Source organism: Cheilinus undulatus, linkage group 5, assembly GCF_018320785.1.
Source record: "Cheilinus undulatus linkage group 5, ASM1832078v1, whole genome shotgun sequence".
NCBI lineage: Eukaryota > Metazoa > Chordata > Actinopteri > Labriformes > Labridae > Cheilinus > Cheilinus undulatus.
In genome coordinates, this window is record NC_054869.1 from 27,821,470 (window position 1) to 27,837,669 (window position 16,200).

General features: G+C 37.5%; 1 protein-coding gene across 2 annotated transcripts in view; it reads left to right on the plus strand.

The window, feature by feature from the left end:
- Window positions 1-16,200, plus strand: part of nf2a (neurofibromin 2a (merlin)) — a 47,187-nt gene that overhangs the window by 8,386 nt on the left and 22,601 nt on the right. For both annotated transcript variants that reach the window (XM_041787482.1, XM_041787483.1), the window contains 5 exons: window positions 9,919-9,987; window positions 10,147-10,229; window positions 14,514-14,589; window positions 15,167-15,301; window positions 15,933-16,007. In XM_041787482.1, the coding sequence (XP_041643416.1) occupies window positions 9,919-9,987; window positions 10,147-10,229; window positions 14,514-14,589; window positions 15,167-15,301; window positions 15,933-16,007 (438 nt within the window). The remainder of the gene's footprint in view (window positions 1-9,918; window positions 9,988-10,146; window positions 10,230-14,513; window positions 14,590-15,166; window positions 15,302-15,932; window positions 16,008-16,200) is intronic.

Genomic DNA, 16,200 nt, shown 5'->3' on the forward strand with positions numbered 1-16,200 from the left:
TAACAAAGTTAATCTTTGATAACCATATTTTATTTTTAACCTGAATAATAACCACTCTGATCAAACAAACATTTTTTTAATTTATGCTGTTGTACAATATAGCCTTCTTCAAAATGTAAACCCCTTTACTTAAGCAGAATTACCTTATTTGGTAATGTTAACAATGTGGATTGGCACATTGAACTACACCATTTGGAAAGTAGTGTCAGACTTCATAGCTAAGCCATAATATGCACAAACGTCAGGAATAACTTAACTTTACTAAATAATTGCCAAATAAAGATAAAAATGGGTAAAAATTGTTTAAAAGTGGCAAAAATTGGCAGAAACAAGTGGTGAATAAAAGTAACACAGTTGCAAAAATGGGTTAAATAAGGGAAAATGGAATAAAGTTGAAAATATGGGTTATGTAAGTTAAAAAGGGGCACAAAGGGTGAAAAAAATTGTGAAAAGCAGTTAAAAAAACGGCAACAATTAGAAGTGGCAAAAACAGGTTAACATGGACACAATGTGGCTAAATGTTCAGAAACACTGACAAAAAGGGGTTAAAAAGTGGCATGAAATAATTTTTTTAGCCGGCACACTAACACATCTAGGGAGCGCCCATTCTCTGAGTTTTTCAGGGGCCCAGCCAGTTCTGTAGGCGGGCCTGCTCTAAATGCAGTGCCATGTGAGCATTGTCATAGCCTAAGATACAGCTGTTTCCTTTCTAGTCCCATGTTTTATGGGGATTTTCAAAATTATTTCTCTGAGCTGTCAGTTGGTGAGCTCTTCTCAACAGACATGATAATTTATAAACTATCAGACCATGCAGGAACTTTCGGCACTGCCTCCTGTCTATTGTTTGATTGTTTCTGGGATTTGTGATGTTTTCAAAGGCAGCAGACAGTAACACTCTCAGCATGAGTGGTGTCTTTCACTGTGGATCAGATCAATGAAGAAAATAAAGTTGATTGACTCACCCAGGTGAAAGTTTAGTCCCTTTCCCTCTCTTTTTTCCCAAGGCCATATTTAGGTATAATTACAGTCACCCAAGTATATTGATTGATTGATTGATTGATTGATTGATTGATTGATAGATTATACTGTATTAACCCACAAAAATGTCCAACCCTCATGGGTGTATAACACACCTGGAATACCATTTATCTGCCAAACATTAAGTCAGATGGAGTGAAGTTTGTGGGCTCACAGATCATCATGTAATTTTTTTACTTTATGATTTAAATGTACTGTCAAAACAACAACAAATTCAACAAAAATGATCTTTTTGTGTCTTGAAAGTATTGATCCAGTCACTGTTAAGTCACACCAGAAAAAGAAATAGATATGACAATTATAAAAATCTCATCAATACAAAGATCTGACAAATAACGATCTCAGGACAACAGCTGTGCTTCTTGCCACTAGTGAAGCATCTTAGGGTTGTGATGATGACAGGTTCTTTGCTCACGGTTCAGTTTAAGAAACACGGGTCATGGCTGACCTGACTCCTCTGGAAAATTGTGAATATTTCCCCTCAGTTAGGCAGCAAGTAGCTGCACCAGGAAGGCTGGTGTTTACACTGAGGAGTTGATCAAAGATTAGAATACGATGAAGATATCTAAGTGTCTAGAATAAGCTTATTTTGAATGGGCTATGAGCTTCATTGTTCTAAATGAAAACTATGCTGCTGTAAATCAAATATAACTGATTTATTGGTGGAGTATCAAACAACAAGTTCACCTTTCTTCCATGAAAATCTCTTCTCAGGAAAAAGCTCCTTTAATAAACCTCAAGCAATCTGAGTCGTTTTGCTTGAAGGATCCCATCTTTTTGAAATCCACAAGAAAAAAAAGATGGGGAGAGTGAGGTGCAGCTTTTGACAGGCGGACAGGGTCTAGTGAGACCGGAGCTTTACCTCAAAGGTTTGGCCCAGAGCCTTCAGAGACACACGTATCCCTTGCCAATTTAAATGGCCTAGGTTTTAAGAGAGTGAGGATACAGCAGGATCAGCAAATGAGCTTGAGATGCAGGCTCCCTGCTGTCAACGCCCGCGATCTGGAAACAGCAGAAAATATGGGGCCACAATCTGTTTTCATTTAATCAGCAGTCCACTTTGATTAGAGCCAATAGCAGTTGGTTAGTGCTGTAAAGAGGAGACAGGTACTTGTTTAGCAGTGCAGCTGCTGAGAGTTTTTTGGCAGGCTTTCCCCCTCTTTCTTTCTCATCGTGAGTTGTTTTTGTGCAGAAATACCTGTGAAGTCGAGCATATCACACAAATCGGATAATTTCAGTAGTCTTTAATCATGATTATGTCAGCCTGAAATGTAAACAAATCAAAACAAAAGGAAAAGATAAGTAAAGGCGCATTAGTGCTTTGAAGAGGATTCAGCTGAAAAGGATGTGAGTCTCAGCTCTGTTCAGGAACAGACAAATTTCCAAGAATCAATCTTTTTCAATCTTTTTCTAGTAAGAGTATAGGATGGTGTTACAAGCAAAGTTGGAAGCCATAAAAGCTAGTATTTCCCTGCATTAGTCACTGAGTGCATGAAAAGAGAGGACATTTCTGTTTGAAATAATGGTTGAGCTTTTTTTTTTTTTTTTTAATTACTATTCAACCTTGTTCTTGTGTAGGGTTGGGTATCATTTGTGTTTTTTCTGATACCAGTGCTAAATTAATACTTTATAAAAAGTACTGGTGCCTCAATCTATAGAGAAAAAAAGTGTTTTAAAAGTCAGCAGCTAAATAAAAGCTGTATCTGTATTGTGAATGATTCAGCAGTAAGATGCCAGGAGGAAATGTTAGTAAAGGAAACAGGTGTAACTTCTTCACATAACGTATTTCATGCCTTTCCTTTGGAGTGACTGTGGAGAGCTAAGTACTGAAATCTGTCTTGTAATTTGGTTCAGTAGGTATTGGATGTGTTGATGTTGGTACCATGTTGTTAACAGATTTTGATACTCATCCCTATTCATGAAACATTTATGAATATACAGATACATGCATTATTTTCAATCTGTGTTACTGTTGATAGCCCTTCACACATTGCAATCCTACAACTAGCTGTATGAAGTCCCAACATTATTACCCTGCACTTAGACTCTCCATCTCTGTTAGTCCTTTCAGACCGGCAGGGTTCCGTGCCGGTTCCGGTCCCTGAACTTATTTTTGAACTGGCTGGCACGTTAAAACTGGAAAAAAATTGGTTTCGGAACCTGAAAAGTTGGTTCTCAGCTGGAACTAAAAAACAGTTGGTTCTCCCTTGTGAACTGTGACGTCGCCAGTGGGTGTGTCATATTCTAGGTTGTGAAGACGAGTGGAAAATGGAGAAGAGTGGTCTGCTGAGGAGACAAAATGTTTGTTTGTGTTCTGGGCATGGACAGAATTCCAGGTGAAGTTGGAGATTAGTACAAGGAAGAGCAAGTTATATGCCGGACTTACAGAAGAGATAAAGAAGGCTGTGCCTGAACACCAGACCAAACAGTTAATAAACTCAGGAAACTGAAGAAGGAATACCGGGACGGCAAGAAAGACTTGGACAAAAGTGGAGCTGGCTGTGGTGACACATGCCCATCATATCCTCCCACTTTGGTTCCACTTGAACTGGTGTGAACACAGGCTGGTTCGCCAGAAAGCACCAAGGTTCTGAGACTCCAGAATGGAGCCAGAGCCAGAACCATGTGTGTCTAAAAGCCCTATATGTGTTAATGGACATAAATACCACCTTGAACTAGAAGTGTGTACAGTAAGTACCTACTGTTTGTCATGAAGATGTATGTTAAAGTCCCTGTAAAGTGAATTCCAAACTTTGTGTCTTAACCCACTAGATATGTTGGGGTAAGGTTGCTTTTAACATGTGGAAACACTGAGATCTATGTGTGACAACACTCTAAACCCGAATAAGTTGACATTACTAATAAGCACGAGTAAACCGATTGCCTTATACCACTTTAGTTTTTACACAAGCTGATACTAAAGAGGTTAAGTTGTATTAACATAGAACCTTAATTTTATGCAGTAGGCATGTTAAGTGTATATTAGTAGTCTTTACTAAAAATCATTAGTTCACATAAATGAAGTCTAAGTTGTATGAAATAACAATGCTAAGTTTAACTTACATAAAAATATATTGTGGCAATCCAGGAAGCAGTTACCTGGAGCAGGGACTTCTGGGAGTGCTTTGTGTGTAAGAATTTGTTCTTCTACTGTTTTTATAATGTTCATGTTCATTGAGAAGTTGTAATTATGCATGTTTAGTTTATTAGTTTGTGTTTTAGTGAGAAGTTTTTTTTGAAGTGTGACACCATGAGTGAGGGGATCAATGTTGCAGACCAGCCTGTCTGTATGTGACTGTATCTGTGGTTCAGAATAAATAATAGCTGCGCATGCTTCCTGTGCAAGAGCTTGTCAAACTCATTCAACTTGTCTGGGAGCCATTCCTCATCACCGCTTGCTACAATATGAACCTAGAAAAGCACTCAGAAAATGCAGACTTCCGCCATTAGCCGTATCTCCCAATAATGAAGAGTCCTTCAAAGACGTAATTTTAAGAGTATACCGAGACAAGCCTTAGTACTATATTTAAACCTCTGTTCATCTGCAAAAAGCTCCCGTGCCTCTTGCTTTGCATTCTGAGCTGAGTACTACAAGAAAGGCATCTGCTGGGAATTGTGAAAAAATGCAGAGGCGTTAGTTAAGTGTGGAGTTTGAATAGAGAATGAGGTTTGAATCTCTCTGCAAGAATGCCATTGAGGTCTCTTGATGTATGTCCAGCTGAGGGGAGATGAACCTGATAAGTAATACTTGAGTAGAAAATGTTCTTTTCATGTGAATTCAACAAGCATTTTCATTGACCTACATTTAATAATTAAATGAGGCATGCTTAACTTTAACAAGTTTACTTTGATTTGTTTTCCTACTTTTTGACTTTGCAGCATTTGACACTGATTAAAAGATTTCTAACCCATGTAAATAGCCAGAAGCTAAACAGAGATGCTATTTCAGTTTTTAGTCTGAACCATAGGATGTCTTTGTTTGATTCTGTCAGGTTTGCTTTGAAATTATGTAAATCCTGCTTTACTCACCTGATTTACTGTCATGTGTTTCAACCCACCTCAGCTCTGGAGAGCCAATATTAGCTCAGAAGGGATGAGAAGAGAAAGTCAATTTTATACTTATGAGACACATCAGTTGTTTACAGTATATCAAAAATGAATTATTTACCTTTACTGCATGTAAAGAAAAGAAAATGTCTATTTGATTTTTTTTCTTTTATTTAAATTTTGAGTCACTTATGCTGAATTGCACATGGGATAGATGTTATATATGAGCGTTTTAATACCAACAGTTATTAAAAAAGGCATCAAGGTTACTACTTATATAAGTATTCCCATTTATTCCCCGTAACAATATGCATCTTTCTTACTCATACTTGTCCAAAATATTTTGCAAAGATGAATAGATGATACTCAAAAATAAGCCAAACACAAACAACTTTAATTGGAGAGTGATTTACAAAAAGGAAATGTTTGAAATACAATGTAAGCTTGTAAAATAATTACATTCTGGTGGCTAAGCCAAAACCTAAAGCTGTTGAGGGCTCCCTGGTTAATTGATGCATATATTGTGGTATCAATCCTGTGTTTTGTTGTTAAATAAGACGGTCCAGTATTTTCTTTCTTCCATGGATGGTTTATTTTACATTCAGTAAGGGTCTTCTTTACTCCTCACATACAAGATTCCAACAATGTCCATAAACTTTCATCACTGTCTGAACCCAAAGATGACACCTGCTGGAGAAATTTGTGTTGTGCACTCTGTAGCCACAACCAGTTTATGGCATAAAGAAGAGATGATCCGTGTGCTCTCGTTGTGTGGTAAACTCCAGATTAAAGACAGGTTCTCTCGAAGAATGACGCGTATTTAGTCGAAAAAAGGGAGAAGGCACCAGGGCTATCTTCAGGCACACTCGCTCGAGTCAAGGGTTTGGTTAAAAGCCTTTAATGTTTCAGGGCATGTCTAATAAAACAATAAAATCAAAAGGAAGGCCGACCGGTTTCGACCACACAGGGTCTTGGTTCACACCCTGATGAAGAACTGGTAATCAGGACCCCAACCCACAGGTTTGACCTGTGTGCATAAAAATTGGTACAAATTTGTATCATGTCTGGACAAACAAAAAATCCTCTTGAGACCATCCTGTAAAATGTTCAGGAAGTGAGATCAGGGCAGGTGAAGGTCAAATTTTGGCCAATTTAAAGTTGTCAAATCTGAATCATAAACCCTGACAGGATTGAACCAATTAACTCCAGAATGTTTTTTTCCTTTTTCTAGACAAGTTAGAGATCTTAAGCTTGAGTTTTCACGTTCACAATAAGCCACCAACGTTGGATGACTGTTCTTGGCCTTGTGCCAAAAATATATTTAACTATAACTCAGCAGTGCTGATTTCAGTCATCACCAAACTTTACAGCTATGATAATACTTTCAGCCTGAACACATTCAGAGTCAATATTTCAAAGTATTGTCCCCCAGAAATGGTGCAAAAGATGACCAGGGATCAGCAAAGACCTGTGGCAGTACCTTTTACCAATTATTTTTCCTTAATTTGGATTTATAGCCACTTATGAAAGCATCCAGTGAAAAAACTATTATTCTTTTTTAAGGATAGATATGAGAAACCTGTATTTTTCTCTGGTACTGTAAATATGACTTCACTGCGTGAGTCATCAGTTCCTAAATTTAGAAACAAGCTCTGCTGAACCCAACAGATCCATTAGTCAGTGATCATCGCTTTGCTGCTGGTGATGATTGTAAATAAAAAAAATGTTCACACGTTGCTGACCTTGGAGAATTGATGATTGCCGTTAGTTTGGGAAGGCTTGAAATAATTGGAAGAAAGCTGTGTTGTTAAAAAGTCTGTGAGCATAGCCGCTGTCAAAATGCCACCGCTACTTTACCTTAGCTAAAGCCCAGTTGGCTCAATAATAACACTCTGTATTATCAATTATGAAGCAGTCACAGACAAACAGGTGAGAAACTGAAAGGAAGGGAGGTAATTATACGGCCTTATTCTTTTGCACATTGTAAGCCACTTCACCAGTGGCCCTGGCTTCCAGTCTCTGTTCTGAGCTTATTAAATTCAAGGCTGTTTAGCACTGTTTCAGACCAGTGTGAACACAAAAATCCCATGAAACCCCATTATAAGAGAAAAACACAACGAAAAAGCACATTGAAAATGAAACCTTGGCCCATCTTTCTGACACGTGGAGGAAATTCAGACATAAAATAATCATCAGATTTTGTAAGGAAAATCAAAATAATGGGAAAGACAAACAGGCTAAACTATTGTCTATGCCCTGCCAATCTCTCTCACACATTCTGCTATTAACACAGAATAATCTGGAATGAGGTGTTTAAGTGAAAGACATTCGTTTTGGCTACATTTGACTCAATTGCCTGACAGTGAAAGCACAGTGCTGGGTCAGAGAGGAGGGCTGGGTGGTTTTTGTGGCAATTAGTAGAAATTTCAAGCTACACAAGTGTTGTTCTACAAAATCTAATCAGGTCAAATTCAAGTCCAAGTTCAGGTTTTTGTCAACTTTGACAAAAATCCCTTAGTGCTTTTATGAAATATTGTGCCCACAAGATTTTATATCACCACAACCTTGACTTTGCACCTTGAAAACCTTTAATGTTCATCTTTGTGTCAGAACTTAAGCAATTCAAGAGTCTGAACAAAAACCTGACTGAAATAATAAGCCATCAACTTCATACGCCATACGAACCCAGATGTCATGCAAACCTAGATGTCATAGATGTCAATAGATGTAGACATATAAGATACCATGCAAACTAAGACATCACATGAAATCATATGTATCATTAAAACCATAGGATCTCAGGCAACACAGAAACCTAGCTACTAAAGGTAAGACAGAGTGGACCAAAGATTTAAGAAGACATGAGCGATTAAAAGAGAGAGCAAAGAGAAATGAATACAACGAGAGATAAAAACAATTAAAGGAGGTTAAATGCAGTAAAATGTAATAACAAAAAGAGAACAAGATCCAATAAAAACAGCAAAACATCCAAGCATTTAAGAAAGGAAGGCCATAAAGATTGAAAATAGCCAAGAGGGCAATAAAGTAAATTGAATTTAAAAGGGAATAAAAGCAAGAGAAAGAATGAGAGAAAATGAAATGTTTAAAAAAAAAAGTACAAGGAAGGTAAAATATCTGTGAGAAGAAAAAACCAAATTAGATGACATCACATAAAACCAAGTCTGTAAACCAAGTCTTTAAAGTCTGTAACTTTAAAGGGATTTAAATGTTCTCCCTCATTCTGTTTTTTTTTCTTTTATCGCAGGCAGGTTGTTCCATAGTGGAGAAGCCCTGCTGGAAAATGCTTGGTCAACTTTAATCTTAAGTCTTGACTTTGGAACAACCAAAAGCCCTCACCTGAGGATCTGGAGGGTGCAGGCTGGCCTAGAGATCAATAATTCTTTTATATAGGTTGGAGCCAGACTGTTAAAGGCTTTAAAAGTAATGAGTGAAATTTAAAACCAACTTTGACATTAACAGGAAGCCAGCGTAAAGATGTTAAAATATGGGTCTGTTAGACCAGTGAGCAGCCTAGCTGATGTGTTTTGGGCAGGTTGAACCGGAGAGGAGTGAGTTACAATAGTAGAACCAACAATGTATAAAAGCAATAAAAGAATAAAAATGAATAAACTATTTTTTTCAGTGATCATTTAATCTGAGTTATTTTGATTTCTTAACCATGGGATTCAAAAATCATAACTGAAGTTCAAACTTGACTTACTGCCCTGCATTACAGTGTATGTCTTTGAATATAAAATTATGCCAGGACAGTCTTTGTGATACTACAAAAAAACCCCGACAACTATAAATCAGATCACAATAAAATTCAGCATAGAAAACTGTTGACTAGGCAGTGGCAGAGGGGCTGAAAAACTGTTTTTGGTTCTCAAAATTTTGATAAAATTAGAATTTTCACAATGATATCCAAACATAATACATTGAAAATGAATTAATGTCACTTTTATACACAGGGTATGTGTTTACTGACAAGGAATCTGACTTAGGTTAACTCTGCTCTCTATCTACAAACATTAAAATTCACATATTTCACCAAGGAACTATGTACAAGTTTCATTTGTTAATCGTGCACTGTTGAGGAGGGCGAAAGATGCTTAAATATACCTGATAATAAATTATCTATAAATATTGGTTTTAAAGATCTATGCCCCCTTAAATTTTGAAGCAAACATGCTTCTTTAATACTTGGGTGCGCTAAGGCATACATATCGTTATTGACCACCTTACTGACCCCATTTAAACTAAAATGAAACATTAGAATAACAAGTGAAAGCAATGGAAGAGTCACAAAGATATCACTGGATCTGTAAAACATAAACTGAGCATAAAGCAGTGAAGGTAAATATGCAGGTTAACCTACTTACATAAATCTACAGACATAGCCCACTTTTTCAGATGAAGCTACATGTTTAATTCATATCCTTTCACCAGTTTCACTGCAGCCCAGAAAAATTTCCAACTGTCACTTCGTCATGCCTAATCCATCCATATCTTCCCTTGAACATGCATGATATAATTTGTAACCTGGCTCTGTGATGATAAGCGATCAGTCTCTCAGAGATATCTCCTAATAGCATCATTTACACCGTCTCCTAACAACTGGGCCACTGGGTGTGTGGTGCACGTTAATGACCTGGTGGCTCACCAGCCTCCATTCATTCCCAGAGACACCTTTTCCTTAACAGGCGCTGTAGTTTTCATCTTGAGCAACTCTCAGGAGAGGAATAGTCTGGCTTGTTGTTGGAGGGAAGGGGAGGAGAGGCCATTAGTTTGAAGTGAATTTAATCCTTTTGGCACTTCTGCTCTATTTTCCAGTATGGAGACTACGATCCAAATGTACACAAACCTGGTTTCTTGGCTGAGGAGGAACTGCTGCCAAAGAGGGTGAGTGACAGCTGTGTTTACCTGTTGTCATTCATTAGATGACTTCTACATATTGATCTAGTTTTTTAGGCCAGTACCTGCATAACTCAGGCAGTTCAGTAAATACTGTATTTTCTGTAAGTACTGATGAATATTTACACCTGTCTCTGTTAAATCCAGGTGATTAACTTGTATCAGATGACTGCAGAGATGTGGGAGGAAAGAATCACTGCATGCTATGCAGAGCACCGGGGTAGAACAAGGTAAACGCTGCTGCATAGAAATGCACCACGCTGCAATACTGAGAACCATTTTAGCAGTAAAAAAATATACACAATTATTTTAACTGTTGGAAAAGAACACCAACACCAAGAGGACGAGTATCCTTTGGCCTTTGACTCATCAATTAAGTATAATTACATACATTTTTATAAGATAAACACAGTCAACATATTTTACAACAGGAAATCACTTTCTAAGGGAGTAATACATCCTGAAGAAAATGGATATAAATGAAATGTATGGATGTAAATGTTTTTTATCAATGATAAAATATATGGAATGCTTATAAAAATCTGTGATTTTATTACTCTACCTCTCTAAGCTAAGTTACACTGATCAGCAGCAGGTATGATGAATATTTGTGGGGAGGTTAATCAAAGAGAGTCGTTAAAGTAAGCAAACCACTGCACATAGAAAAGTAACAACTGAGTCACTGCTGCCGATCAATAAATTCTTGAACCCCAGCAGAGAGTGGGGTATTGAAAGTCACACTTTTACATTGTAATTATTCAGGAGGTGGTGCAGAGTAATTGGGATATAGTTTAGTGACCACTAGCCAGCAGGTCACACTTGGCTTGACTTTAATCAAACTTTGCTTTTATTAAACCAAAATAATTTATCAGTGTAATTTTCTTGAAACAATTATAGTGTAATCATGCTAGCATTACAGCGTTCATGTACCTAACTGCAGCTTTAAAAGGTCATGAGGGTTGCACTTGGCCAAGGTTTTTTCTGATACCCAATTCATGGACAAAAGTTCTCATGTATTTGAAAATTGTTGTGAAAACATAACAGCTGTAGAAGAACTGTGCCTAAATGAAATTCTGCATTTTTACTTCAGTGCCTAATTGTACCAGCTGAGCATAAATAAAGCCAGTTTAATCTCCTACGACTGACTTTGAGGTTCGAATTTAAACTGAGTTCACCAAGACCAGTCATAGCTGCTCCCCGTCTTATCACAGGCGTTAATGTGAATGCTTGATAAGAGGTGAGCAATGACAAGTTAGCTCTTCCCTCCTGTTTTTACTTCTATCAAACTATCAACACAAGATTTGGATAACACGAACCAAATAAAAAAAAAGAGCATAATTTCCTTGTTGAGCAAAAGAAACGCTGTGTAACCAAATTACTCCACAAAATGTTTTCATCAAAAATTGTATGACTGTCTTTAAATTGATTTATTAACAAAGTATGCGCACTCTCAGAAATCAGCATCTGCAAGGTGGGGTCAGCTCTGTGTTTCTGTCTGACACATCTTGTGTTGAGAATAAATTATTTTATTCATTTTAACAGAGCTCGTCTGCTTAACCATAACCCTTCTATGGGCTCACTGCCTGCGTAATAGCTATCATAGTCCAACCACAGAGGACTCCATAATAGACCACTTGTCATAAAAATGAGAAAACATAAATATATTAGAAATCTTTCAAAAACTTGTTTAAAACTAAAAATGTTTTGGCAAAATTATTTGGCAAATAACAAACTGAAACAACTAAATCGTCCTTTCTCACACATAATAACCAAAAAACTTAATATTTTTTATGGCCTCCTTTGGCCTTGATAACAGCTTGCATTCTTGCTGACATTGTTTTATGTACTTTTCCACAGTCTCTTTTGTTATTGAGTTCCAAATAGTTTCTAGCTGTTCCCACAGACTTGCTTTAGATGAAACTTTTGTGCGATCAATCTTTGAATCTACTAAATCCCAAATTTGTTAAATAGGATTCAAATCTGGGCTTTGACTTGGCCAGTCCATCAGTTCCAGTAATCTAGATTCCTTTTTTTTTGGTCAGATAGTCTCTGCACAGCTTTGAAGTATGCTTGGGGTCATTGTCTTGTTGGTATATGAACCCACGACCAATCAGATTCAATCCAGAAGGGATTCCATGATGCACTAAGATGTTGTGCTAGCCGCTCTTGTTCATGATACCATCCATTTTCACTCATTTGCCCACACCGTATCCACAAATGGAACCCCATACCATAATAGAATCTCCACCATGTTTCACTGTGGGTGCAATGCATCTGGCATCAAAACGTTCTCCAGTTTTTACGCAGACATAAACATGACAATGCTGACTGAAGAGTTCAAACTTGGACTCGTCCGTCCAGAGTACCTTCTTCCAGTCATCAACAGTCCAGTGTTTGTGCTCCCTGGCAAATCTGAGGCGTTTTTGGATGTTTGCAGACCTCAATAATGGCTTCTTAGCAGCTATTCTTCCCTTTAAGCCTTGTTCCATCAGTTGTCTGCTTATGGTCATTCTGGAGACTTTCTCAGACTCTGATCTAGAAGCATTCATCTCTGCCTGAAGTTCAGCAGTGGTCTTCCTTCTGTCTCTAGTACTTCAAATCTTGAGGTGTCTGACATCTGATTCAGTTAACTTTTGTTTCCTGCCTCTGCCTTGACGCATTTTGTAAGTACCAGTCTCGGCAGTTGACGCCAAAGCATACTTGACCACACTGTGAGAACACTTTATGGTTTCCCTATTTGTCTCAGAGACCATCCAGGATCATGAAGTGCTTTAATGCGGACCCTTTCATTTTCAGCAAGCTTTCGACATTTTACCATTTTGAACAGGAATGAGGAATTTCAAACTGAATTCACCTTTTTATACCCAAATTTGAGCCAGCTCTCTGGGCTTCTCTGAGAATTCAGAAATTAATCAAGCATAACATTCAAGCACTAAAACTCATTTTTGTGTTCAGGAATGCAAGTAAATAACTATAATTTGTCATATTAATCAAGAAATATTAATGTTCTTTACTATTTTTTCGTTTTTTTTTTGTAAATCAGTAAATTTGAAAATTCATGGATAACAATAATAATTATATTTTAGCATTAAAAATATCATTTGGGTTAAAGAGCTTCTACATATTGGTGTATTAACCACTGCAGAAACGTAAAAATTGATTTGGGTAATTACCAATGCTGTTAATTTAGGGCAGCTGTGGCATAAACCTTACTTTGGGTGGTGATCTAATAAATTTGTTAAGCACTGTATAATGACAAAATGTAGAAATGTATCATCAGGTATAAGCCTAGGGAACTACACACATTTTGAACGAAGCCCCAAATGTAGAACAACGACCAGACTGTCTACTTCCCTGCTCCTCTCTCAGCTCTGCTTGATACAGTCTGTCTTTGCACAGGAGACACTTACTATTTTTTGCCATGAAAAGGCATGTACCTATATCTCTGTAACTGTATCAGCAAAAATGAGTCTTGAAATTTGGCATATCGGATATGGGCAAAAATCCAATTTCATGCTTACCTACGTACAACACTGGCATTGGATTAGTGCTATAGACTGATTCCTAAAGGTTGTTGAATGCCTTATTTTGATTCAGATTAGTTAATCCTATACAACTATCCTGTAAATTCAAACAAGATTCTGAATGGGAACAAACTCTGTGACTGTTGATGATCCTCAGTAATGAGAAAATCTTTCCTGACTCAGTACTATCAAGATAAAATATTTAACCACATACGGTTTCTGATTTAATTTATGATTTTTTTTTCAGCTCAAAACTCTCTGCAACTTCATTAGATGTTAATAATTGATAACTTCTGCCTGTACATCAAAGAAACTGACTGACTTGTCATGTCTTGCAACTCTAACGTTGTACACTCCCACAGCGTTAATCAAGCATTAGCATTTAAATTTCCCTTGACCCACTCTCACGTCAGACTGTACCAAGTCTAAACTGGTTAAGACTTGTTTTCTTGGCAGAATGCTCTCCTGTGTGTTTAAACTTTCATGAATCTTAATTTATCAAATTTACAGTCACCAACCATATCAAAAAGTGAGTTATTAAAAGTTTATACAGAATCATGCCCTGATTGTCTGTCAAAGTGTGCTGATGTTCATTTTTTCTAAGCTGGCGCTGACTCACTAAAGATCTGCTGATCAAGCTGCAGAGAGCGAGAGAAAAGAGTTGGATGCATATTGTGTGTGCTTTGCAGTGTTTGTGAGTCTTAGGGGTATCAAAAATAAGTTGTCCTTTCTTTCTAGCATGACCTCTTAAGCCTGTTAGTGAATTATGGTTGCATTCTGTGTCACCACTGTGCTTATGTTTTTACCCTCAGAGCTATGTTGCAGTTTTTATAGATCACACAACATGACAGATGCTACATACAAAAGCTGAGAAAACAAGGTCTGATCCCCTTTTTCTACGCCTCCCCTCCCCTCTCCTCCCTCTCTTCTCCATTCCCCTGGATCCCTCTAAATCTCCTTCCTCCTTTTTTCTGTCTGTCTTTGAACCAGGGATGAAGCTGAGATGGAGTACTTAAAAATAGCTCAGGACCTGGACATGTATGGCGTCAATTACTTCTTAATCAGGGTGAGCTGATGCCTCTTCAATGTATCTTTACAAAGTAAGCCAATGTGAGAGTTTAGGAGGTGTGTCAACTTGGTGGGATTATTAAAGAGTGGATAAAAATGGTTTGACTCTCATGTTAAAAATGGTCCTGAAGTTGAGTCAATTATTTAAAAGTTGGGCTTAAAAAATGTATTTATGTAAAGAAATGTCCTCTATTTCACACTTTTCTTTTTCACGTGGGTCATAACAAAAACAAACATGTCTTCACAAACAGATATTCTCTTGGGATGGCTCTGGTCTTGATCAGTTAATTCTCTGAAATGCCGAGACATTTTAAAATACCACCAGCAAGTCAACCTCAAGCTTGAATAATTCACTGCAGCATTACTTTTTCAGGAAACAAGCCCAGGCTGCATGTACAGACCACAAGTGATGATGCTTAGCTCAGCTTTAACAAATAGTTTTGGCAAGCAGAGCAACCACAATGCCACCTCTGTCAGAAACAAACACAAATTAACATTGGCTGAAAAGGTGCTTTCACAACAGCTCACTAGTCTCATAGGATAAGTGATATTTTCATCCTTCTGGTGTGCTTTAGAATAAAAAGGGAACAGATCTTCTTCTGGGAGTGGACGCTCTAGGTCTGCACATCTATGAGCCGGACAACAGGCTGACGCCAAAGTGCTCCTTTCCTTGGAATGAGATCCGCAACATCTCCTACAGCGACAAAGAGGTGAGAAAGTCTGGAGTTGAGCTTCGTGATGGCGTTGCCGGGGAAGAACTGTTGTTATATTGTAGTGGGGAGACTTTAATATAGAGTTCTGAATAGGCTGTTGGTTAAATATTTTCAAATAATGTTATGCTTTTTTTTATTTCATACATCTAAATTAATGATTAAGAGGTGAGTATGGCCTTCGCTCTCTCCTAGTGTACGTCTCTCAATCAGTCAGTTGCACCCTCCTGCCATTCTCACACACTTGCATGCCCGACCAACTGACCAGCAGGATCTTGGCTGGATAAAAGTGTATTGACATAGATCTCATGTCCATCTCTGTTAACTACAGAGCAATGTGACTGTTTCTTCCTACCCTGCTCCATCCACATTGACTCCTCCCCTATTTATTTTGTATTTGTAATTTGAATTTTGTTTTTTTAATTTTCCACTTTATAACACCAGTGTCTCAATGTCTGATATGTGTTTCCTAGCCTAATATTTAATTACCAACAGATATATGAATGAAAAAGGTATTAAAAAAATTTAAGGAATTTATGTTGTAACAAAATACAAAGTTTTATTTTATGAATCGCTTTCATGTTGTGTAACTTTTAGATCTTTTAAATTATTCTCCTTTTCCTTTGTTTAGTTTACCATCAAACCCCTGGACAAGAAAACCAATGTTTTCAAGTTTAACTCTTCACGGCTGAGAGTCAACAAGTTGGTAAGCTCTGCCAACCTAATACTGTTTATCCACCTGCCACTCAAGCTGTAAGAAAGCTGTCAAATCATTGGTTTACTGAACTGATGTGGAGAAAAAATACCAGAAGCAGCTGGTGAATTAGTGTCCTGTTATGTGTAGATTTCATTCAATTATTCTCTTATTGTAAACACTCTTTTGTTGTCTCTCTCATGCA